General features: G+C 39.1%; 1 protein-coding gene across 2 annotated transcripts in view; it reads right to left on the bottom strand.

Moving 5' to 3' along the window:
- The window catches only part of LOC102396228 (gamma-secretase activating protein), a 97,275-nt gene that overhangs the window by 26,111 nt on the left and 47,652 nt on the right, over nucleotides 1-23,512 (bottom strand). For both annotated transcript variants that reach the window (XM_006049867.4, XM_044946582.2), the window contains 5 exons: nucleotides 22,449-22,541; nucleotides 22,107-22,324; nucleotides 11,443-11,512; nucleotides 10,829-10,911; nucleotides 6,819-6,872 (listed from right to left, as the gene is read on the bottom strand). In XM_006049867.4, coding sequence (XP_006049929.2) covers nucleotides 6,819-6,872; nucleotides 10,829-10,911; nucleotides 11,443-11,512; nucleotides 22,107-22,324; nucleotides 22,449-22,541 — 518 coding nt within the window. The remainder of the gene's footprint in view (nucleotides 1-6,818; nucleotides 6,873-10,828; nucleotides 10,912-11,442; nucleotides 11,513-22,106; nucleotides 22,325-22,448; nucleotides 22,542-23,512) is intronic.

Here is a 23,512-nt window from a genome sequence, read left to right as displayed (position 1 = left end):
TCATATCCAACTCTTTGCGATCCCATGGACTGTAGCCTGCCAGGCTCCTCTGTCCATGGGGATTCTCCAGGCAAGAATACTGGAGTGGGTTGCTATTCCCTCCTCCAGGGGATCTTCCCAACCCAGTATCAAACCCAGGTCTCCCACATTGTAGGCGGATTCTTTACCGTCTGAGCCACCAGGGAAGCCCAAGAATACTGGAGTGGGTAACCTATCCCTTCTCCAGGGGATTTTCCCGACCCAGGAATCGAACTGGGGTCTCCTGAACTGCAGGTGAATTCTTTACCAGCTGAGCTACTAGGGAAGCCCATTTGGAAGTCTTGGAAATAGATAAGACCCAGAAGATGAAAATGGATACATAAGTGAAGGGGGAAGAGAGGATATTCCAGGTGCAGCTCCTAGGAAATGAGTCAAGATTCAGACCATAGACAGAGCTTTAGAAAAAGTAAAGAAAACCCCACGGCACTTCAATCTCTGCAGTGAAGATATCTGCCCCTAGGGTATGACTCAGTAACCACCTGGGTCCCATTCCCTAAACTCCTACTGGTGTGGGCTGTGACCTGGGCCTTGTGAGTTTTAGACATTTCCCAGGCATGTCTACTATTCAGCCTGGGCTGAGAACATGCTTGAGCACATCCAGGTCATGTCAGTCTCTTACCCACTCTCGAAGGTTTTCATCTACATCTCTGGCTTAAAGGCTGATGAAGAACCACCTGCCTGAAGACTTGCAATTATGTTGTGACATAACAGGAGATAGGGTTAGAGAGGAGGTTCAATCTAACCTTCAAAGAATCTTCAAATGCCAAAGTAACACCAGCACATTCCTTGACCCAGAGAGTAAAAGAAGCACCATGGTAAAATGCTAGCTGTTGTTACACAGTATGGGGGGAAGAGGGCGTGGGAGCTACACAATCACACCCTACCAGCCAGCCTGGGAGCACAGAAGGACACTCCTCTCTGTCAGCCAGCGTTTAGGGCACTAGCTGAGTGCTAAGCTCCATATTCATCAGGGACAACAGGAAAGGAAAAGCCACAACAATCTAAGAAGCACATTGCCAGCTTCTTGAAAAGAGCTTATAATGCCTTCAATACACAAAAATGCTTTATCATACCCATGAGTTTAGCTACTTCTGGGAGACTCTGGTGTTAGAAGCCGTTAGATCCTTAAGGAATGACCCAGGAGCATTTCCCTATACAAGGGAAAGTTTTACATTTTGATTTTAAAGGAAGGAGAATTATTTCAAGTCTCTTCTTGAGAAATATTCTTAATTTGACTTTTAGGATGACATGAAATAATTACCAAATGTAGCCCACCACAACTAATATTAATTGAAAAAAAGGACTAAAGGGTTATATTAAGAGACTGTTTCCCATTTATGTGGGAAATAAATTTGATTTTTTTCTCTTTAAAAAAGAAGTACCAAGAAAGAAAAAAAAAAAACAAAAAAACAACACTGTGGTACTTATTGGCTCATCTGCAAATTACTGCCAGGAAAAAAATATCTGCTTCTCGTTTCTTAAAGGCCCTCTGGCTTTGATCCTACATCTGCTGATTAACCAGCATCTTCTTTTACAGAAGAGGAAGCTAACTTCATCCTTCATGCCAGGGCTCAACTAGTAGAGGTAAAGCATCAAACTTGTCTCTTCAGTGGATACTATCTCAGTATCAACTTTTACTTGCAGCCCAGAGAAACACAGTGGCCCACTACTTCCAGTACAAACAGAATAAACTAGAAACATCTATGTGTCCATAAAGCTAGCAAGGTACCATACTAGGCCAAGATGCTCTAAGCAGGGCCATCCATACAGAGGACAGTGACTTTAACTCCTGAGGCTTCCTCCTAGGAAGACCACATGTTGTATGTGCAAATTCTCCAATGTACAAGTGGACTTTCTCCTTCTTCCCAACATTTAGTAAAAATATCTCTTCTCTTCCCAGCTGGGTAGTACACATTTTTAATGGGATGTAATTTTTAATGTAATTTCCTAAATATGGCTCTAAACTATTACATCTCACGATCAACATGTATCTTAAGAAAGCCCATGCTAAGATAGTTTTCTACTCTCAACCTTAAGAATTAAACATTATCTTCTCAACCAAACTATGAACAAAAGCAGCACAGTCGAATGACTGGCAGAAGAGGAAGAAAAATAGGAATCCTTGATCAGGTCTGTTCCTCAATTTCAATATCTGGGAAGTAAACTGAAGGTACTCCCATCTCTACAGATAATGACAGGAATAAATTTTCCAGCCTGGTGTGCTGTCTCTAACAAGTAGTGTTTCTTTGGACCATTATAAAATTATGTTTCTACAATCTTAATTGAACTTGCCATAATTCTCTGCCTCTAAAAATACACTATATAGGAATAACTTGTGTTTTTTCTCTCCAACAGTCTATTCACAAAATTCTTCACTTCTGGTCACCAAATGTGTGGGTTTTTTCCTCCACATTCATCAATTCTCCAGTGCCAGCAAGGTGTCCTACAATTATCTGGAGACAGTCTCAGACCCCACAGGTTGAGGACCCAGTCCCACAAGGCTGCCCCCTTTTCAAATGCTAATCTCAAGTCCAGGTTGCTACCTGTGATTCTGACCAACTGTCTATCAATCCGACGTTCCCAGCGCCCCCTTCATGGGTTCTGTAATATGTTACAGTGGTTCTGAACTCAGGAATACAGTTTACTGCCTATATGCCAGTTGATTATAAATGGATACAACTCAGTAATAGCCAGACTGAAGAGATGCGTAGGGCAGGAATGGGCTCTGAGCTTCATGTCCTCTTCGGGTGCACCACCCCCACCCCTGCACCTCCATACATTCATCCAACCCATTAAATCTCTGAAACCTTTCAACCAGGGTTCTTTATGAAGGCTCCATCACACAGGCACAATTGATTAAACCATTGGCCATCAGTGCTGAACTCTATCTCTAGCCACTCTACCCTTGGAAGGTGGTGTTGGTAGAGGGCTGAAAGGATCAACCCTCTAATCACATGGTCGGTTCTACTGGCAACCAGCTCTGCCCTTAGGTGCTTTCCAAAAGTAACTTCATTGACAAACTCAGGTGTGGCTGAAAGGGGCTTGTTAGGAATAATAAGACCTTCTTTTCACCTTTGTGCTCTGGAGCTATTTCAGGAACTGGAGCACTAAACATTTTAACAAAAGATCTCCCTATAGTTCTTATCACTTAGGAAATCACAAAGATTTTAAGAGCTCTGTGCCAGGAATCATGGAAGAAGATGAAATATATATTTCTAATTATATCACAAGATCGCATATGTACAAACTAAACTTTGGAAAGTCAATATCTCACACATAACCAATTGACATTTCTGGTAATGCTACACTGTTGTCAAAGCAACAATTCTCATTTTTAAAAACTGTAAGTTGTTACGATTCAACACTTTGAATTGCTAAGAAGCCTTTTCTTCAAGTTGATGGTGGCCATCTGCACTGGAAGGGTCAAGGAAAAAGGTGACTTTTGTGCCTCACTAAAAGCTTAATTATGTTCATGCTCTGCCCAATTAAAACAGTATTTTTTAAACACTTTTTAAGTGTTTAAGAGAAGAAGCATAATCAAGTGAAAACCACTCTTTCTCCAATTGCTCAGGGGCATCCAGACCCCTGATGGACATTGTAGCAGCCCCCTCACTTGGAGTGGCCATAACTGGGAAAGGGCTTGAAGTCCTTCTCCTTCCCAGTCTCTGGGTCAGATAGTTAACAGTCACAACACAAATGGTTAAATTAAAGCCTTCCTTACTGTATAAAATGAAACTAAAGATGTCTGGCTTAAAAATACTTTAATAAAAATACTCCATTTCTCCATTCTTGATATTCAAGTAAGCTATTGTTTCTACTTTTTTTTTTTAATTCTTACATGACTTCCTGTGGAAGGGATTAAATCATTCTTAGGAAGGCCATTCTCGATGACATTCCTTTTAAGATTTTAAGGTGCAGATCTTGTTTTAATATACTTTTTGTTTCATTTTAAAAAATTCTTTTGGAAACCATTCTATAAAGGAAACCTTTTGTCTTTCAGATGATAAACTGGTATAAACCAATTAAATTCGATGGCCATATATTAAACATTTATAAAGTACCCCACTTCACACTAAAATTACTTGCACGAAGACCAGACGGAAAGTGCTCGTGTAGTTTCGTTTTGTCCTTCCTTCTCCAGACTCCTTATCAGGGCAGTCATCTTACAAGCAGAATGGAAGCAAGTGTGCTCAGAGCAGACAGGGGTCCCTTGGGCCTCATGGAAAATCCAGCAGCAAGCACACCTCCGAAAGGTAACTTGTGATTCAGGTTAAGGGTGCTCAGAGCCAACTCCCATCAGGGAAGCTGCAAGAATAGTCACATAACGGGCCAGGGAGGGAAGAAAAGTAGTGGGGATATGCTACTACAAGATCCATTGCAATATAATTGGGCTGGGACCTGCGGTAGAAGTAGGTCAAAGGCAGCTGCTTATAGTGAGAGGTATTATGCAAGCAGAGATGGAGAAACAAATGAGAGTTGTGAGGGCCAAGAGTCTTGTGAACTGAAAGATTTGACAAGTTATGGGGGTGGGGGAGAGGGGCAGGAGCTGGCCAAACCAAACCCAGTGCCATCTTCTCCTGAGTCCAAGGGAAAATCCCTCGGCATTCCTATGGCTTCCCTGATGGATCATGTTTGCATGGAAAGGACAGTGAAGAGATCTACAGCTCAAACTTGTCCTATGTAATACTTCTGACTCGTATATGAAAACATGTAGCATCTCGGAAGAACTCCCAAGCATGTTTGGGAACAGTTAATGGGAAATAACTCTCTGCAGAGCCAAATGCTAAAGATAATTTGGGGAGAGTAGAAAAAAGGGAGGAAAAGGCAAAGTGAATAACAGAAGGAAATAAATAAACTACACAAAAAAAAATTTTATACACGTGCACACACACACACACAAAGTTAGAGAGTGCAAAAATAAGCTAGCTTGTTCCCAAGCAAAGACAAATTGTATTCTTAGAATAAATCAATGGGTAAAATCTTGAGAGCCTTCCCATCAGTGTTTTATACTTAATTTTTTAAATGAAAATACACAATGTTGGTAAGGTTATAGTAAAACTGATAAACTCATAAATCCCTTATAATACTGTAAATTATCACAACATTTTTTGAATATGAGTTTGGCAATAAAAATCAAAGGCTCTAAAAATTATCATGGCCTTTCACTCAGTAATACTCCTGGGCATTTAACCTTAGAGGAATAAATAAATAACACACGCACACACACACACACACAAACACCCCCCAAAAAAAACCTACATAAAAGTATTCATTGCCAAATTATGTTTAATAGCAAAAATAATTTTTTCAGTGGGGGCTAGAGACAAACTAAATGTCTCAAAATGGAAGAATGATTAAGTAAACTAAGACACAGCAACACAGTGGAAACCTATGGAGTCATTAGAAATCATAATTATGAAAATTATGAAGTTTATGTACCAACATGAAGATGTGCGTGATATACTGTAATTCATAATCTTTATTAAATATCACTAGATGGCCAGTACTACTAGGCAAAATATGCTCACCTATGACAAAGACCAAGAGGAAATGGGGCAAATAGACAGTTATGTTAGAAATTAAAGAACTGTGGGTGACATTGCTCTCTTCTAAAAATTCCTTCACTGGTTTATTGTGTGTCCATTAAACACATTCTGGATTTGTTGAACTTGTGGTAAAAGCAAAAACAATAAAATGAGAAGATGGAGGTTCTTAATAAGAATCTTTTACGCTATTAATCAAACCTTTCTTTTGCATCATTTTCCTGCTTTTGTAGATCTTCAAAGTTGTCCCACATTGCTGCCTAGAAACCTCTCTTATCCATCCCCACTTAAAGGATGCTTGAAGGCCAAAACCAAGAACCACTAAACTTGCCCCAGTTGGCCCTCTCTCACCCCCAGAGCATCAGCATGACCTCAAACACCCACAGCTTCCCCCCAGCTTCCTGGGCCTGGCCTGCTCTTCATGGATTGAAAAGAATCAAATGTAAATACCAAGAGGCACACTGGGCTGCCGGCTGCCAAAAGCTGAGATTTCCCAGCACACAGCAAGCTATAATTAACAGGAGGCAGTGCCAAAAACAACAAAGGAGCTTCAAGGAAACTGCTAAAATACTCCCCAGTTTTTAACTACATACACATTCTTTTCTACTCACCCACCTTACCCCACCCTCCCCATTGTCTTAGAAACTCCTGTGAAACCACCAGACTGTAGAGGACACTAACGCTGTCACTTGGCGGGCAGGAAGAAGGTGCTCTGAGACCACAGAGACAGCCCGAACAGGCCACTCTTAAGAAGCAGAAAGCCCGTTCTCAGAACCAGAAGGAAACTAGATAATCCCAGCCCAGGTTACTTAATGGTTTTAAGATTCTGTGGTGTGTGTGTGTCGGGGGGTGTGTGTGTGTGTGTTGAGGGGGTGACAAAGTAAATGAAGTAAAAAAAAAAACCACAGCTCTCGGGTCCTCTAGAGAAAATTTACAGGACTTCCTCCAGCGTGGACCGGCTTCAAGTACAGTGGAAAGTATGACTTCTACATGCTTCATATTCTCTGTCTTCAGAAAACCTCCCTCTTTAAAGAGCACTAAGAAATGCCCTGATACCATCCTTAGAGACTACCACATACGAAGGACTGCCTAGACAACCAGCCTTACCCCTCCCCCCACCCTCCCCCGATAGTTTACAATCCCTCAGGAACCGCCATGACGTTTGGGGCAGGTGACTGTGGAGGCCAGCAAGGAAGCCATGCAGGCCTGGGCTTTTGTCTCTCTGTAAGCACTTACCTTCATAAGAGGCAACGGAATCTCTTCTGTAACAAGGGTTATTCCAGGAATTTCCTGTGGAGGGGGAAACACACACACAACTGCTGAACTATCAACTACCACCAGCCCGAGCCTGCAGGAAGTGTTTTCTGTGCACACAGAAGCTGAGGGCAGCTCCCAGTTTGCTAACCTCTACTTTAAATAAACCTTGGGGTTTATAAATACTAGTGAACACAACCTATCTCTTACCTCAGGAAGGAATTATTCTGTAAAGTTACAATTATGATAGTTGACAGTATCACTAAAGGAAAGAATAAGACTACTATGAAGAAACAGAATAATGTATTATTTATATATTTCCATTTAAGAACAAAGGAGGCAAATTACATTTGCACCATCAAGTATGATGATAAGGTGGACACTTTTTTTTTTTTTACTCCTTTCTCCCTCTTCCCCTTCGTTTAATTATAGTTGATCCCCATCTCACTAATGGGATTCTTTTTTGACTTCAGTGGAAAACTGTTCTGCACTTCATCCTCCAACATAATTTCAGAAATAAGAGATCTCCATAAAGAGTTTACACAGCACAATCACCATGGCAAATGTGCAAGAGGCAATTCATATCAGGAAATCCAAATAATAACATTCTTCTAACTCATGAGCGTTACAACAGAAATTTAAACAAAAGGATAAACTGCCAAAATTGCTACTTGTTTTGAAAAGAGTGGTTTCTTGTTGTTATTAATCTCTCAACTAGTCAATTCCTCTTTCATTTCCTAAAAAAAAAAGTAGATGATATATGGGAAAATAGAAATAAAATCTGGTATTTGTTTAGAACTCAAATGTCCTGAGTTTCATTAGCATACAATATTCCTGAGAAAAATAGCATCACAGGGATGGAGAAATAAACTTCCAGAACATTCAAGCAACTGAGATCTTCACTTGACAGGAGACAGCCTGTTTTAAGAATCTATATGTGCTTCACTTATCACTACTCAGGAACAGAAATTTCACTACAGTTTTAGGTTATAAATAGCATCTTAAAATAGGCACAACAGGCCTCATTGTCTGCAAAGCATAATTCAGGATTATCTATGAGTAAGAGCACAATATTTTCTAGTATCTTAAAAAATCCAATTCAGCTATTTACAGAAATAATCTATTTCCATATAGTAATAGAAGTATGTAGTAGCTTTCTGGCCTCGGCTTTCGGTGGGGATGTTCCTTTGCTAGAGGTTCGCATGGCTCGGGTCGTCCCGCAGCCAGCCCTCTGAGGGCCCGGGCGCTGGGCAGGACCATGCGGCCTCCCTGAGTCTTGGAAGGCTGCTGCCGCAACGGGGCGGGGCAAGATGCTCCCGGCACCTGAAGGCGTGGAGGGCAGCGGCCTGCTTTGGCCTCCGCCACGTTGTTGAGACCTCTGGAGGCTCCAAGCGGCCCTGAGTCTGCTTTTCCATGCCAGGAGATGGGGCGATGGGGGTGGGGGCTTTTGAGTTCATCGTCTGTGTGTCAGGGAATTTCTAATGAGGGGATTTTGTGCGTGTGAAAGGGAAAGGCTTCACCGTGCAATAGCACGTAATGCCGGCCATGCCGTGGTGTGAAATCAGGTCAACGAGGGAGTGCCATTTCAGGTGTAGATCTTGATAACTATGTCATGGTGCAAAATTAGGCGGAAATGAGTATCACCATCCTTGCAGGTGAAAGATGGACACTGGAAGCATAGACTGCTGCCAACTGAATAGTTAACTATCTGGAAACGTGAAGATGACCTAAGGCTGTCCTTGGTGAGGAATTTGACAACTTGATCTTCAGGAGCTGCTTAGAGTATTTAAAATTTCCAGGATTGCTTAAAAAAAGAAGTGTTTTTGGACAGCCCATAAATGTACATATAAAACAATGGGACTGTAAATAAAATAATGTGCTTCTTGAAAAAAAAAAAAAGACGTATGTAGTAATAGAAGTATGAATTAAAATTTTCTATTGTGGCAAGTATTTATTAAGGGTATAGCATTAAAAGCATAGGCAGATTAGAGAAAAGTAAATGATTTATATCAATACTAAAATCAAACCATAGGATCATAGAATTTCAGAACTAGGAGAGACCTTTAAGGTAACATACTCTAACCGCAAGAACTTTAAAGCAACGTGGTAAACCCTAAAATAAGCTCTGTGCAGTGGTTTAACTGGGTTTTTTCATATTTTTCATATTGTATTTCTCATAGGACTTCCTGATGTCAGTATGTCCACAAAGTTCCTCTGTCCCACAAAAAAGGAGAAACACAAATGTGAAGAACTGTCTGTCAGGGTGACAGTCACACAACAACCAACTAACATATTCTCAACCCTGGGAACTAGAGGGCCTGTTTAGTCTCCCAGACACTGAACACAGGAGAGTGACAGCCAGCATTGGTGGTGAGGGGAGGAAGCTGAAATGTACATTTCCTGCTTCTGGCCAGGGTGGAGGTGGGGGTTAACCTGCAAACTTCCTGCCACCTTACCACACAGTCTGCACGTTTGAAGAACCCTTGTTCTTCAAACAGTGAGGACCTGGAGAAGAAACAAGCTCAGATCTTCCCTTATAACTTCACAGCGAGGCATGAAAGTTTAACAACTCTAAGTGAGAGACAAGAAGAAAGGGCCTTTGGGAAAACACTTCCATTGTGAATGTCAAAAATTTAGAAATTAATCAAACATGGGACTTCCCTGGCTGGAAGACTAATGATTAAGTCTTCCCTAGTGGTTAAGACTCTATGCTTCCACTGCATAGGGCACAGCTTCAATCCCTGGTGAGGGGAACAAGGATCCTACATGCTGCAGGACAGGGCCACCACCAAAAAAATTAAAAATCAAACACATCTGATAGGCCTTTTTAAAGGATTAAATTTAGATAGTTTTAAAACAAAATGGGAAGTGTTACAGTTTATCCTAGTACTTATTTTCCGGTGTCTCCTGAAATAAATTTATTTTTCTAAATGCCTTGTTGATACAAACCTCTGCCTCAAGAGTAAGCACACAGTAGTTCTAACATCTAAACATGTAAGGAGGAGAGGCAGAACCTTTTTCAGGGGCAGCCTGTACATGGTTTTCACTTCTGATCCAACAAAGTTCAGTTTATTGAACCACATTCAAGAGAAAATGAACAATGTTTTCTCCTGTAACACTTCTTCCCAACTAAAAGAAAGGGAGTCTGGACCAACAGGAAGAAAACGATGAATGGGGTGAATTTGCTTAAGATTACTGACTTTAACTGATCTTGACACTCTAGAGTTATCACAGCTTTTCTTCCTAAGGCTGGGGGAAAAGCTTATGAAGGTGCTAATCTACTAAGTAAATAGAATGGCTCTGAGTAACAGCAGTGGTCCAGCCGCTGCTCATTTATAAAATCCTAAGATTATTTCCATCTACTTCCACTGCTAAAAAAATCTTTAAAAACTAAAACAATTTGAAGATGATAGAAGCTTCATTCTGCTTGGTAGTAGGAAGGCTAACACATACACTGTATCTTCTCCTTCAATTCTAGAGTTTTATGTTAAATACATTTGGCCAACAGTAACGATTCACTGTCTTTCTTCTGCCAGAAATCCCCAATTCAGATCCTTATGGGGGCTTCCCTGATAGCTCAGTTGGTAAAGAATCAGGTGCAATGCAGGAGACCTCAGTTTGATTCTTGGGTTGGGAAGATCCACTGGAGAAAGGGTAGGCTACCCACTCCAGTATTCCTGGGCTTCCCTTGTGGCTCAGCTGGTAAAGAATTCACCTGCAATGAGGTTCGATCCCTGGGTTGGGAAGATCCCCTGCAGAAGGGAATGGCTACCCACTCCAGTATTCTGGCCTGGAGAATTCCATGAACTGTATAGTCCACAGGGTCGCAAAGAGTTGGACACAACTGAGTGACTTTCACTTTCACTTTCAGATTCTTATGAGTCAAAATAGAAATGAAATCACGGCCTTGGTTACTGAGACAAGGATGTCCTACAACTGACCCATGTGAATCAATTTTAATTACACAAGGAATATATAAAGTGTTAACTTACTGTATCCCAAGTGAGCAGTGAGGAATACGGCAAAAGTTTATCCATGTTACTTGTCTCTGGATAAATGCTCCAATATGAAGAAGCTGAGTAAGTTTGGGGAGGGGGAGACATGTTTTAATATGAAGAACAGGCAGTAGACTTTGTAATTCACCAAAACAAGCAAACCAACAAAAGTTTTCATTGCCTTATTCTTCATTCTCAAAAGGCCAGTCATCATGGTTCTGTCTGCTGATTAAAATGTTCAGGTTCTACTTTTTACATTGAGAACAATTTCAAAAATTATTTGACATTTACATCTGTCCAAATGACATTATATCACTTCACACAGAACCAGCCAACACAATGCTGAGCATTACTTTTTACTGGAAAAAAAAATCACTAACAAGGTTATAGAATCAAGATCATGTCTTATATTTCATCAGCCTCCAAAGAGTCACAACTTCTTGCAAAACCACAAGAGAATGAAGTTTAATTAGCTGCTGACTACAATAGAGTTTAAAAATAAAATGCTCCTATCCAACATTTTGACATATTGAGGCCTTATCAATTTACTGCTTTCCCTTAAGCAAAAGAATCATGGATTCAATTTAACATGCACCATCAGAAACACCTACCAATTATAAATTCCTGAATGAGGTCAAATGAATGGCAGGCAGAGATATTCTCAGAAATCCACTGAATAATCTTTAAAAAGTAAGAAGACAATTCCATTGGTATTTAAATCTAAACCATGCCCTCCCATCACCAAAGAAGTACAAGATATGTATGAATCTTTTAAAGTGTGATATCTATTTTAGAATTGCCTAGAAATACACTCACTTCTACATAACACAAAGCTGCGTGGGTAAAACAGCACTATAAATGAGGTCCTCTTCATACATCATTTTAATAAACGCCCTTGGCTGGGATCCAAATAAGTCTTCTTGAATCCAGTGTTTGTTTTTGCTAGAGTAGGATATATAACAGCAAAATAATGGTGTGAAGAGCTATGGATACAGGAGAAAACCAAACTCAACCACTGAGCTTGGAGGCAGCAGACCTGGGTTTGAATTTCAGCACAGTCACACCATTTCATTGTTGTCAGCAAGGCTATGCTGTCTTCCCAAGGACAGTATAATCCCTGTTATATCTACGATTCTCTCAATCAACCTCTATAACATCCTGCTGCAGAAACAAAACTCTTTGCTCCTGAACCTTAGAACTGATGCTATGAGGTCTGACTAGCCATGGAGCCTTTCACATTTCTGTTCCTGCCAATAAGTTGTTCTTATTTCCAAACGTACTCATGCTAGTTATCTTATTAACATTATTATTAATTGATAGTATTTAAATATTTGATTGTTTAAATATTATTAAATTTAAATATTATTTAAATATTAAACCAACCAGTCATTTAAATAATATTTAAATATTAATAAAATATTACCCCATACAAGTGAAATATGGATACAAAAAGAATACCGGTGGATTGGTTAGTTGAGTGCTTGGCTAGTAGGAAGCTGCTGTACAGCACAGGGAGCTCAGCTCAGTGCTCTGTGATGACCTAGAGGTCTGGGGTAGGAAGTGGGAGGAAGGTTCCTGAGGGAGAAGATGTGAGCACATGTATAGCTGATTCACTTTGTTGTCAGCAGGAACTAACACAACACTGTAAAGCAATTATACTCCAATTTGAAAAAAAGATAAAGCTGAAAAAATAAAATGCTCAAAATACAGCTCAAAGAGACAAAGAGTTGGTATAAAGGTGAAAGAGAAATCATGACAAGGAACACAAAGCAAGGCACGCGAACAATGGGATACATGTGTCTCTTTCAATTTTGGTTTTCTCAGGGTATATGCCTAGGAGTGGGATTGCTGGGTCATATGGTGGTTTTATTCCTAGTTTTTTAAGGAATCTCCATACCGTCTTCCATAGTGGCTGCATCAATTTACATTCCCACCAACAGTGCAAGAGCGTTCCCTTCTCTCTACACACTCTCCAGCATTTACTGTTTGTAGACTTCTTGATGAGGCCCATTCTGACCGGGGTTAGGTGACATCTCATTGTAGTTTTGATTTGCATTTCTCTACTAATGAGCGATATTGAGTATCTTTTCATGTATTTGTTAACCATCTGTATGTCTTCTTTGGAGAAATGTCTGTTTAAGTTTTTTTCCCACTTTTTGATTGGGTTGTTTGTTTTTCTAGCATTGAGGTGTATGAGTTGCTTGTATATTTTGGAAATTAACCCTTTGTCAGTTATTTCATTTGCTATTATTTTCTCCCATTCTGAGGGCTGTCTTTTCACCTTGCTTATGTGCTTTCCTTTGCTGTGCAAAAGCTTTTAAGTTTAATCAGGTCCCACTTGCTTACTTTTGTTTTTATTTCTGTTATTCTAGAAGGTGGGTCACAGAGGATCTTGCTTTGATTTATATCATTGAATGTTCTGCCTATGTTATCCTCTAAGAGTTTTATAGTTTCTGGTCTTACATTTAGGTCTTTCATCCATTTTGAGTTTATCTTTGTGTATGGTGTTAGGAAGTGTTCTAATTTCATTCTTTTACATGTAGCTGTCCAGTTTTCCCAGCACCATTTGTTGAACAGACTGTCTTTGCCCCATTGTATATTCTTGCCTCCTTTGTCAAAAATAAGTTTCCCATAGGTACATGGGTTTATCTCTGGGTTTTCTATCTTGTTCCATTGGTCTGTATTTCTGTTTTTGTGTCAGTACCATACTGTCTTGATGATTGTAGCTTTGTAGTATAATCTGAAGTCAGGAAGGTTGATTCCTCCAGCTCCAGTCTTCTTTCTCAAGACTGCTTTGGCTGTTCAGGGTCTTTTGTGTTTCCATATGAATTGTGAAATTTTTTGTTCTAGTTCTGTGGAAAATGCCATTGGTAATTTGATAGGGATTGCATTAAATCTGTAGATTATATTTGGTAGTACAGTCATTTTCACAATATTGATTTTTCCTGCCCAGGAACAGAATATCTCTCCGTTTATGTCATCTTTGACTTCTTTCATTAGTGTCTTATAATTTTCTGTGTACAGTTCTTTTGTCTCCTTAGGTAAGTTAATTCCTACATATTTAATTCTTTTTGTTGCAGTGGTGAATGGGATTGATTCCTTAATTTCTCTTTCTGATTTTTCATTGTTAGTATATAGAAACGCAAGTGATTTCTGTGTATTGATTTTGTATCCTGCAACTTTGCTAAATCCACTGATTAGCTCTAGTAATTTTCTGATACTATCTTTAGGGTTTTCTATGTACAGTATCAAGTCATCTGCAAACAGTGAGAGCTTTACTTCTTCTTTTCTGATCTGGATTCCCTTTATTTCTTTTTCTTCTCTGATTGCTGTAGCTAGGACTTCCAGAACTATGTTGAATAATAGTGGTGAAAGTGGACACCCTTGTCCTGTTCCTGATCTTAAGGGGAATGCTTTCAGCTTCTCACAATTGAGAATAATGTTTGCTGTAGGCTTATCATAGGTGGCCTTTACTATTGTTGAGGTAGTTTCCTTCTATGTACTCTTCAAACTTTTTTGAAGAGTTTTAATCATAAATGGTTGATGAATTTTGTCAAAGGCTTTTTCTCCATCTATTTGGATGATCATATGGTTTTTATCTTTCAATTTGTTCATATGGTCTATCAAATTGATTTCTGTATATTGAAGAATCCTTGCATCCCTGGAATAAACTCAACTTGATCATGGTGTATGAGTTTTTTGATGTGTTGCTGAATTCTGTTTGCTAAAATTTTGTTGAGGAGTTTTGTATCTATGTTCATCGGTGATACTGGTCTGTAGTTTTCTTTTTGTGTGTTGTCTGTCTGGTTTTGGTATCAGGGTAATGGTGGCCTTGTAGAATGAATTTGGAAGGGTCCCTTCCCCTGCAATTTTTTGAAAGAGTTTTAGAAGGATAGGCATTAGCTCTTCTCTAAATGTTTGATAGAATTCTCCTGTGAAGTTATCTGGTCCTGGGCTTTTGTTTTTTGGGAGATTTCTGATCACAGCTTCAATTTCAGTACTTGTAACTGGGTTGTTCATAATTTCTATTTCTTCCTGGTTCAGCCCTGGAAGATTGAACTTTTCTAAGAATCTGTCCATTTCTTCCAGGTTATCTATTTTATTGCCATATAGTTGTTCATAATAGTCTCTTATAATCTTTTGTATTTCTGCACTCTGTTGTAACCTCTCCTTTTTCATTTCTAATTTTGTTATTTGATTCTTCTCTCTTTTTTTCTTTATTAGTCTTGCTAGCGGTCTATCAATTTTGTTGATCCTTTCAAAAAACCAGCTTTTAGTTTTATTAATCTTTACTATTGCTTCTTTCATTTCTTTTTCATTTATGTCTGCTCGGATCTTTATGATTTCTCTCCTTCTACTAATTTTGGGGTTTTTTTTTGGTTCTTCTTTTTCCAGTTGTTTTAGGTGTAACGTTAGGCTATCTATTTGATGTTTTTCTTGTTTCTTAAGGTAGGATTGTATTGCTATAAACGTCCCTTTTAGGACTGTTTTTGCTTCACCCCATATGTTTTGAGTTGTGTTTTCATTGTCATTTGTTTCTAGACATTTTTTGATTTCCCTCTTGATTTCTTCAGTAACCTGTTGGTTATTTAGAAATGTGTTGTTTAATCTCCATGTGTTTGTGTTTCTTACAGTCTTTTTCTTGTAATTGATATCCAGTCTCATAGCATTGTGGTTGGAGAAGATGCTTGATAAGATTTCAACTTTCTTAAATTTACTGAGGTTTGATTTGTCATCCAGGATGTGGTCTACCCTGGAGAATGTTCCATGTGCAGTTGAGAGAAAGGTGTATTCTTCTGCGTTTGGATGGAATGTCCTGAAGATATCAATGAGATCCATCTCATCTAATGTATTATTTAAGGCTTGTATTTCCTTGTTAATTTTCTGTTTTGATGGTCTGTCCATTGGTGTGAGTGGGGTGTTAAAGTCTCCTACTATTATTGTGTTACTGTCAATTTCTCCTTTTATGTCTGTTAGTATTTGTCTTATGTATTGAGGTGCTCCTATGTTGGGTGCATAGATATTTACAATTGTTATGTCTTCTTCTTGGATTGATCCCCGATCATTATGTAGTGTCCTTCCTTATCTCTTGTAATCTTCTTTATTTTAAGGTCTGTTTTGTCTGATATGAGGATTGCTACTCCAGCATTGTTTTGCTTCCTATTTGCATAGAATATATTTTTCCATCCTCTCACTTTTAGTCTATATGTGTCTTTAAGTCTGAAGTGGGTTTCTTGTAGACAGCATATATATGGGTCTTGTTTTTGTATCCATTCAGCCAGTCTGTGTCTTTTGATTGGAGCATTTAATGACTTACATTTAAAGTAATTATTGATATATATGTTCCTATTGCCATTTTCTAATTGTTTGGGGTTGATTTTGTAGATCTTTTTTTCTTCTCTTGTATTTCTTGACTATATAAGTCCTTTTAACATTTGTTGTAAAGCTGGTATGGTGGCACTGAATTCTCTTAACTTTTGCTTGTCTGAAAAGCTTTTTATTTCACCATCAATTTTGAATGAGATCTTTGCCAGATACAATAATCTTGGTTGTAGATTTTTCCCTTTCAGTACTTTAAATATATCCTGCCATTCCCTTCTGGCCTGCAGAGCTTCCACTGAAAGATCAGCTGTTAAGCATATGGGGTTCCCTTGTATGTTACTTGTTGCTTCTCCCTTGCTGCTTTTAATATTCTTTTTTTGTGTTTAGTCTTTGTTAGTTTGATTAGTATGCATCTTGGTGTGTTTCTCCTTAGGTTAATCCTATATGGGACTCTTTGTGCCTCTTGGACTTGATTGACTATTTCCTTTTCCATGTTGGGGAAATTTTCAACTATAATCTCTTCCAAAATTTTCTCATATCCTTTATTTTTCTCTTTTTCTTCTGGAACCCCTATAATTTGAATGTTGGTGCATTTGATATGGTCTCAGACGTTTCTGAGACTGTCCTCAGCTGTTTTCATTCTTTTTACTTTATTCTGCTCTTCAGAAATTATTTACACCATCTTCCAGCTCACTGATTTGTTCTTCTGCTTCAGATATTCTGCTCTTGATTCCTTCTAGAGTATTTTTAATTTCAGTAATTGAGTTCTTTCTCTCTGTGTGTTTATTCTTTAACTCTTCTAGGTCTTTGTTAATTGATTCTTGCATTTTCTCCATTTTGTTTTCAAGGTTTTTGATTATCTTTACTATCATTATTCTAAACTATTTTTCAGGTAATTTTCCTATTTCCTCTTCATTTATTTGGACTTCTGTGTTTCTAGTTTGTTCCTTCATTTGTGCAGTATTTCTCTGCCTTTTCATTTTTTTTAACTTATTGTGTTTGAGGTCTCCTTTTCCCAGGCTTCAAGGAAAGTTGAATTCTTTCCTTGAAGAAGGTTGAATTCTTTCTTCCTTTTAGTTTCTGCCCTGCTAAGGTTGGCATCACCGACTTGATGGACAGGAGTTTGGGTGAACTCTGGGAGTTGGTGATGGACAGGGAGGCCCAGCGTGCTGCAATTCATGAGGTCACAAAGAGCTGGACACGACTGAGCAACTGAACTGAACTGAAATGAAGGTTGGTCCATGTGAGCTTCATGTAGGGTGAGATTTGTGCTGAGTTTTTGTTTGTTTGTTTTGCCTCTGATGGGCAAGGCTGAGTGAGGTGGTAATCCTGTTGGCTGATGATTGAGTTTGTATTTTTGTTTCGTTTGTTGTTTAGATGAGGCATCCTGCACAGGGTGCTACTGGTGGTTGGGTGATGCTGGGTCTTGTATTCAAGTAGTTTCCTTTGTGTGAGTTCTCACTATTTGATACTCCCTAGGGTTAGTTCCTTGGTAGTGTAGGGTCTTGGAGTCAGTGCTCCCACTCCAAAGGCTCAGGGTTTAATCTCTGGTCAGGAATGAAGATTCCACAAGTGGTTTGTTATGGCATTAAGTGAGATTAAAACAAATATCCAAAAACAAGAAACCAAAGATGAACCCCAGACAAATGGCAGTTACAAAATCAGGCAAATAATAATTAAAATAATGGAATACACACACACACACACACACACACATATATATACACACACCCATAAGTAAAGTGAAAACAGTCCAACAAAAATAAAGTACAGTAGATTGATTTGGTGAACAAAGGAAATCAAAAATTATATTTACCAGTTAAAATCAAAACTAACTTAAGCACAAACTGGAAAACAAGACTAAAGCAAGGTGCCAAGTGGGGAATAAAGCATGAAAACAATACTAACAAATATGTTGAGAGGAAAGGAAAGAAAGAAAGAATAGATATGCAAAGTTAAACAGAGGTAGATGAAGAAGATTTATATAAATTAAAGATTAATTGCAAGGGGAAAAGAATGGAAGAAAAGGCAAGCAAAGGAATAAATGTAGAAAAAAATAGGTTTAAAAAAATTAAAAATAGAAAAAATAGAAAAGAGGAAAAAACAGAAGAAGAAAGAAAAAAGGGAACAAAAAGGAAAACTCCACAAACTGCAAAAGCCCACTGTAGAGGCAGAGGTTTTTAACAAGAATAGAAAATGTGACTGAATATACACATATACATATATACCCATAAGCAAAATCAAAACAGTTCAACAAAAATAAAATACAATAGATTGACCCAGTGAACAAAGGAAGCCAAAAATTTTATCTACCAGAACAACACTAATTAAAGCACAAACTGGGAAACAAAACTAAAGCAAAGTGACAACTGGGGAATAAAGCAATGAAAATAAAAGTAACAAATATGTTGACAGGAAAAGAGAAAGAAAAGAAAGAAAGAATAGATATTCAGAGTTAAATAGAGGTAGATAATGTTAAATGTAGATATGTTAAATATAACATATAAATGTTTATATACGTTAATGATTAACTGCAAGGGGAAAAGAACAGTAGGAAAAGCAAACAAAGAAATAAATGTAGAGAAAATAATAATAGATTTAAAAAATTAAAAATTAAAAAAAGAGGAAAACTCCACAGAACTGCAAAAGCCCAATGTAGAGGCAGAGGTTTATGACAATAAAAAATATGACTGAGGGGGGAAAAAAAGCTCAAAAGCTTAATTGAGTTTCTTAGTGCCAATACAATCAACAATTACAACAGAGGGGGGAAAAAAGAAAAAACAATCCAAAAGAATCTACAGAACAGGTCAAAAAATAAGAATAATAAATGTTTTTCTTGAGTCACTGTGTCAGAGTCCCCTTCCTAGGATCCCCTCCAAAACTGCTGATCTCTGGACCTGCTGTGGGGGCTGCTCAAATTCTAATCTGGTCCTACTCCTGTGTGTTCTTGCCTCCAATGTCCATAGCTATCAGAGCTAGCGTGTCATCTTTTGTGGGCACTCTCAATGGCCTTTTATATATTCCATAGACATAGAGTCTGCTTAGTTGATTGTGTGGATTTAATCTGCAGCTTGTACAGCTGGTGGGAAGGTTTTGGGTCTTCTTCCTTAGCCACACTGCCCCTGGGTTTCAATTGTGGTTTTATTTCCACCTCTACATGTGGGTTGTCCACTGGGGTTTAGCTCCTGAGGCTGCCCTGGAGGGCTTGGGTTTGTCCCTGTGAGGGCCAGGTGTGGAGGTGGTGCAGCTGCTTGGGTCACAGGAGTTCTGGCAGCACCAGGAGCTCAGGGGGGTTAGCGACTAGGGTAGTAGGAAATACAGTGCTCTAGAAGGGTTTGGGAAGAAGGCAATGGCACCTCACTCCAGTACTCTTGCCTGGAAAATCCCATGGACAGAGGAGCCTGGTAGGCTGCAGTCCATAGGGTCGCTAAGAGTCGGACACGACTGAGCGACTTCCCTTTCACTTTTCACTCTCATGCATTGGAGAAGGAAATGGCAACCCACTCCAGTGTTCTTGCCTGGAGAATCCCAGGGACGGGGGAGCCTGGTGGGCTGCCGTCTATGGGGTCACACAGAGTCGGACACGACTGAAGTGACTTAGCAGCAGCAGAAGGGTTTGGCAACCAATCTTGGCCAATACACTCCAGTATTCTTACCTGGAGAACACCCTCTCTGACAGAGAAGCCTGGCAGGCCACAGTCTGCAGGATTGCAAAGAGTCGGACATGACCGAAGCAACCCTGTGCACACAAACGTAAGACTTTCTTTTGCCTGTGGCACCTCTGCCCCAGTGAGGGTTGAACGTGAAGGAGGTGCAGCTGCTTGGCTTGCAGGGACCCTGTCGGCGCCAAGTGTGCAGGGACACGGACTGCCTCTACTGCAGGAGTTATGGCCCTAACAGAATCTTTTGTTGAGCTTCTTATAGCTGGTGATCAGGTCTCTTTGGCCAGTCCTTCTCCATAGCTCTGCCCGTTCAGGCACTTAGAGGGCTCCCTTGCTTTGGGTCCTTTTCTACTGTTTTCTAAATAAGAGAAAGTAACTATCAACTTCATATCTATACTCAGTTAAATGATCATTAAAGAAGGAGAGCAGCTTTCCCCAGCAGTTATGAGCCTGGGATGCTGGCATGGCTGCTGGTAATGGTCCTTATCATCATTTCTTCTCTTGTTATTCCCCTCAAAACTCTCAATATAAATCTCACTTCCTGCTATAAGTAAAGGTCAAATAAAGATATTTTCAGGCACACACACAAAAATAAAATTGAATGTTTGGGAAAGACTCCAAGGCATGTGTCTAAAAAAACTTATTAAAAAACTAGGTGGAGAGTGAAAAAGTTGGCTTAAAGCTCAGCATTCAGAAAACGAAGATCATGGCATTCAGTCCCATCACTTCATGGGAAATAGATGGGGAAACAGTGGAAACGGTGGCTGACTTTATTTTTTTGGGCTCCAAAATCACTGCAGATGGTGACTGCAGCCATGAAATTAAAAGACGCTTACTCCTTGGAAGGAAAGTTATGACCAACCTAGATAGCATATTCAAAAGCAGAGACATTACTTTGCCAACAAAAGTTTGTCTAGTCAAGGCTATGGTTCATATATGGATGTGAGAGTTGGACTGTGAAGAAGGCTGAGCGCCGAAGAATTGATGCTTTTGAACTGTGATGTTGGAGAAGACTCTTGAGAGTCCCTTGGACTGCAAGGAGATCCAACCAGTCCATTCTGAAGGAGATCAGCCCTGGGATTTCTTTGGAAGGAATGATGCTAAAGCTGAAACTCCAGGACTTTGGCCACCTCATGCTAAGAGTTGACTCATTGGAAAAGACTCTGATGCTGGGAGGGATTGGGGGCAGGAGGAGAAGGGGATGACAGAGGATGAAATGGCTGGATGGCATCACTGACTCGAGGGACGTGAGTCTGGGTGAACTCCGGGAGTTGGTGATGGACAGGGAAGCCTGGCGTGCTGCAATTCATGGGGTTGCAAAGAGTCGGACATGACTGAGCGACTGAACTGAACTGAACTGAGGTGTGAGACAACTATAATAGGAAAAACTGCCTGATAATATACAAACTGCTTAGAAAGGATCTTTTTTTTTTTTTTTTAAACTTTACATAATTGTATTAGTTTTGCCAAATAAATTATTGACCTCCTTAGAGAATAAAATGAAAAGAAAAGAAAAAGAAAGTAACTGGAAGAGCCTTACAGGTACAGATAAAGCTAGGAAACTAGTAGTGGTTTTATGTAAGAAAAATAATTTTTAACTCCAATTAGTTGCCAAAGAATGGGCCTTGCTGCTGCTGCTGCTGCTGCTAAGTCGCTTCAGTCATGTCCGACTCTGTGCGACCCCATAGACGGCAGCCCACCAATCTACATCAAAAGATAGGGAAATAAATGTACATCTACATGTTTTAGGTTAAGATAATACAATATTTAAGATATCTTCTTTTCAACTGATCAACCACCCATTGGTCCCAATCAAGTCTAATGAAGGGTTTCTCCAACTTCATCAAATAGTTGTAAAATTAAGCAGTAAGATGTATGAAAGTGCTTCATAAACTATAATGTGAAATATAAATGTGAGCTATCTGTAATTAAAGTGTAATAAATAGATTTAGTCCTTTTGATGATATACACAAAATACAGACCAGGAGAAAAAGTAGATATTTGAGAAACTCTCTATTTTCCTGAGCACTTCCTTGGAATGTTACTGATAGAGCTAACATTCACTCACAGTATGGAAAAGAGAATAGTGAAAAGAACAGACATGCTTCCCAGTATGAGGTCTGTGTGCATAAAAAAGGAGTGCAAGGGAAGAATACCTTCAAGTCAGGACCAAAAACGATAAACTTCAGTTGTCACCGAATAAATCTAACTTCTATTCATTTCAACCACGAAACATATACATCTGGGGTTGTCCATCTGCAAATTTCTAAACTTAAGCTATATACTCCCACCTTGGCTTCCAGTTGCCGTGGGTCTCGGCCACCCGAGAGCGCACAGTGAAGCAAGGCCATCCTCTCACAGTCCAGCCGGGCATTCCGCAGGAACTCCACTAAATACGACTGGTTGAGGAGTGCCCTGTAGAGCTTTCCAGAACGTGAATCCAGGACCAGAGACCCTGACAGTGACTGTAAAGGACTATGAGGTAGCATGTCAATCACTTCACTGTTTTCTGGCCAAAAAAAAAAAAAAAAGTAGATCAGCAGATAAAAGAACCCCACTCCCCCAAATATAAATATTAACATTTAAATGAACCCAAACAGATCACGTTCACGAGGGAAAAACTACAGGCATACCTGTCAGAAACAGACTGTGGCAGATCAGGTCTGGATGTTGAATGTTAAGGAGATGAAAGAAATGACCAGGTAAGTAAACGGCCACATAATAGTCTATGGAAGAGAGATTTAAGTCAGCTCCAAGTGGCAAGTGCTGCACAGTACAGATTAAAGTCAACAACTTTACAGTATCCCTATTTTTCTTTGAACCTCTTAAAACACAGAAATTTTGACCAATGTAACAAAAAGCTGTCTGATGTCAGTACGTTTCATCTTACTAGCAAGATATCATTTATTTCTACCTATAGCTTTCTTCAGATATTTAGCTATGGTTATCTTAATTTATATCTGTAATTTTGTTTATGAATTGTGGCTTTATATAAATCTGAATGAACTCTGAGAACAAATCAGAATTAAAAAAATATCCAGCAACATGAATTATTCCTTAATATGACAGGCTGGAAATAGTTTATCATGGGAATTTCCTTCATAATTTCTGACATGTGAGGGAAGTTCTAAAATTTAGTTTCTTATGTTTGTCCACTGCTCATTGTCACCATTATCGTCAGCAGCAGCATTTTCTCTAAAGAACCTTCAAACTGATATTCATCAAAACAATCTCTGTAGGCATTCTGACACTTAATGATGTACTAATTTGATTCCTTGCATAACAAGCTGCCTAGAATTCACACCTTCACAGTCCCTTCATAAGATATTTTTGTACAAAGAACAGGATTTTTGTATACGGATTGAGGCAAGGTATACAAAATAGGTTTCTGGAGAAGGGGTCAGGATAGAAGTAGTCCTTGCCAATAATTTTTCTAGGATCTTAGAAAAACAGAAAAATTCATATAGTAGGAGTGAATTTCATACAGATGAAGCATTTAGATTATTAATATAAGCGAACCAGCTAGACTCGTTTTTCTCCCTAAGAAGTAAAGAAATACATGCTGATAATTATTTGCATAAAAGGCATTCTGAGGATGTAAAACTCTAAATAGTTGACTTATGACTGTCCTTTCAAGTCACTGTGGATTAAGTGATGTTAAAGTACTTAGCATAAGTGGTTGCGATGTTATCATTAT

The sequence above is a fragment of the Bubalus bubalis genome, chromosome 8 (genome assembly GCF_019923935.1).
Source record: "Bubalus bubalis isolate 160015118507 breed Murrah chromosome 8, NDDB_SH_1, whole genome shotgun sequence".
NCBI classification, from domain to species: Eukaryota; Metazoa; Chordata; class Mammalia; order Artiodactyla; family Bovidae; genus Bubalus; species Bubalus bubalis.
Note: the sequence above shows the minus strand (reverse complement) of the source record. Positions and strands in the feature narration are given on the sequence as shown.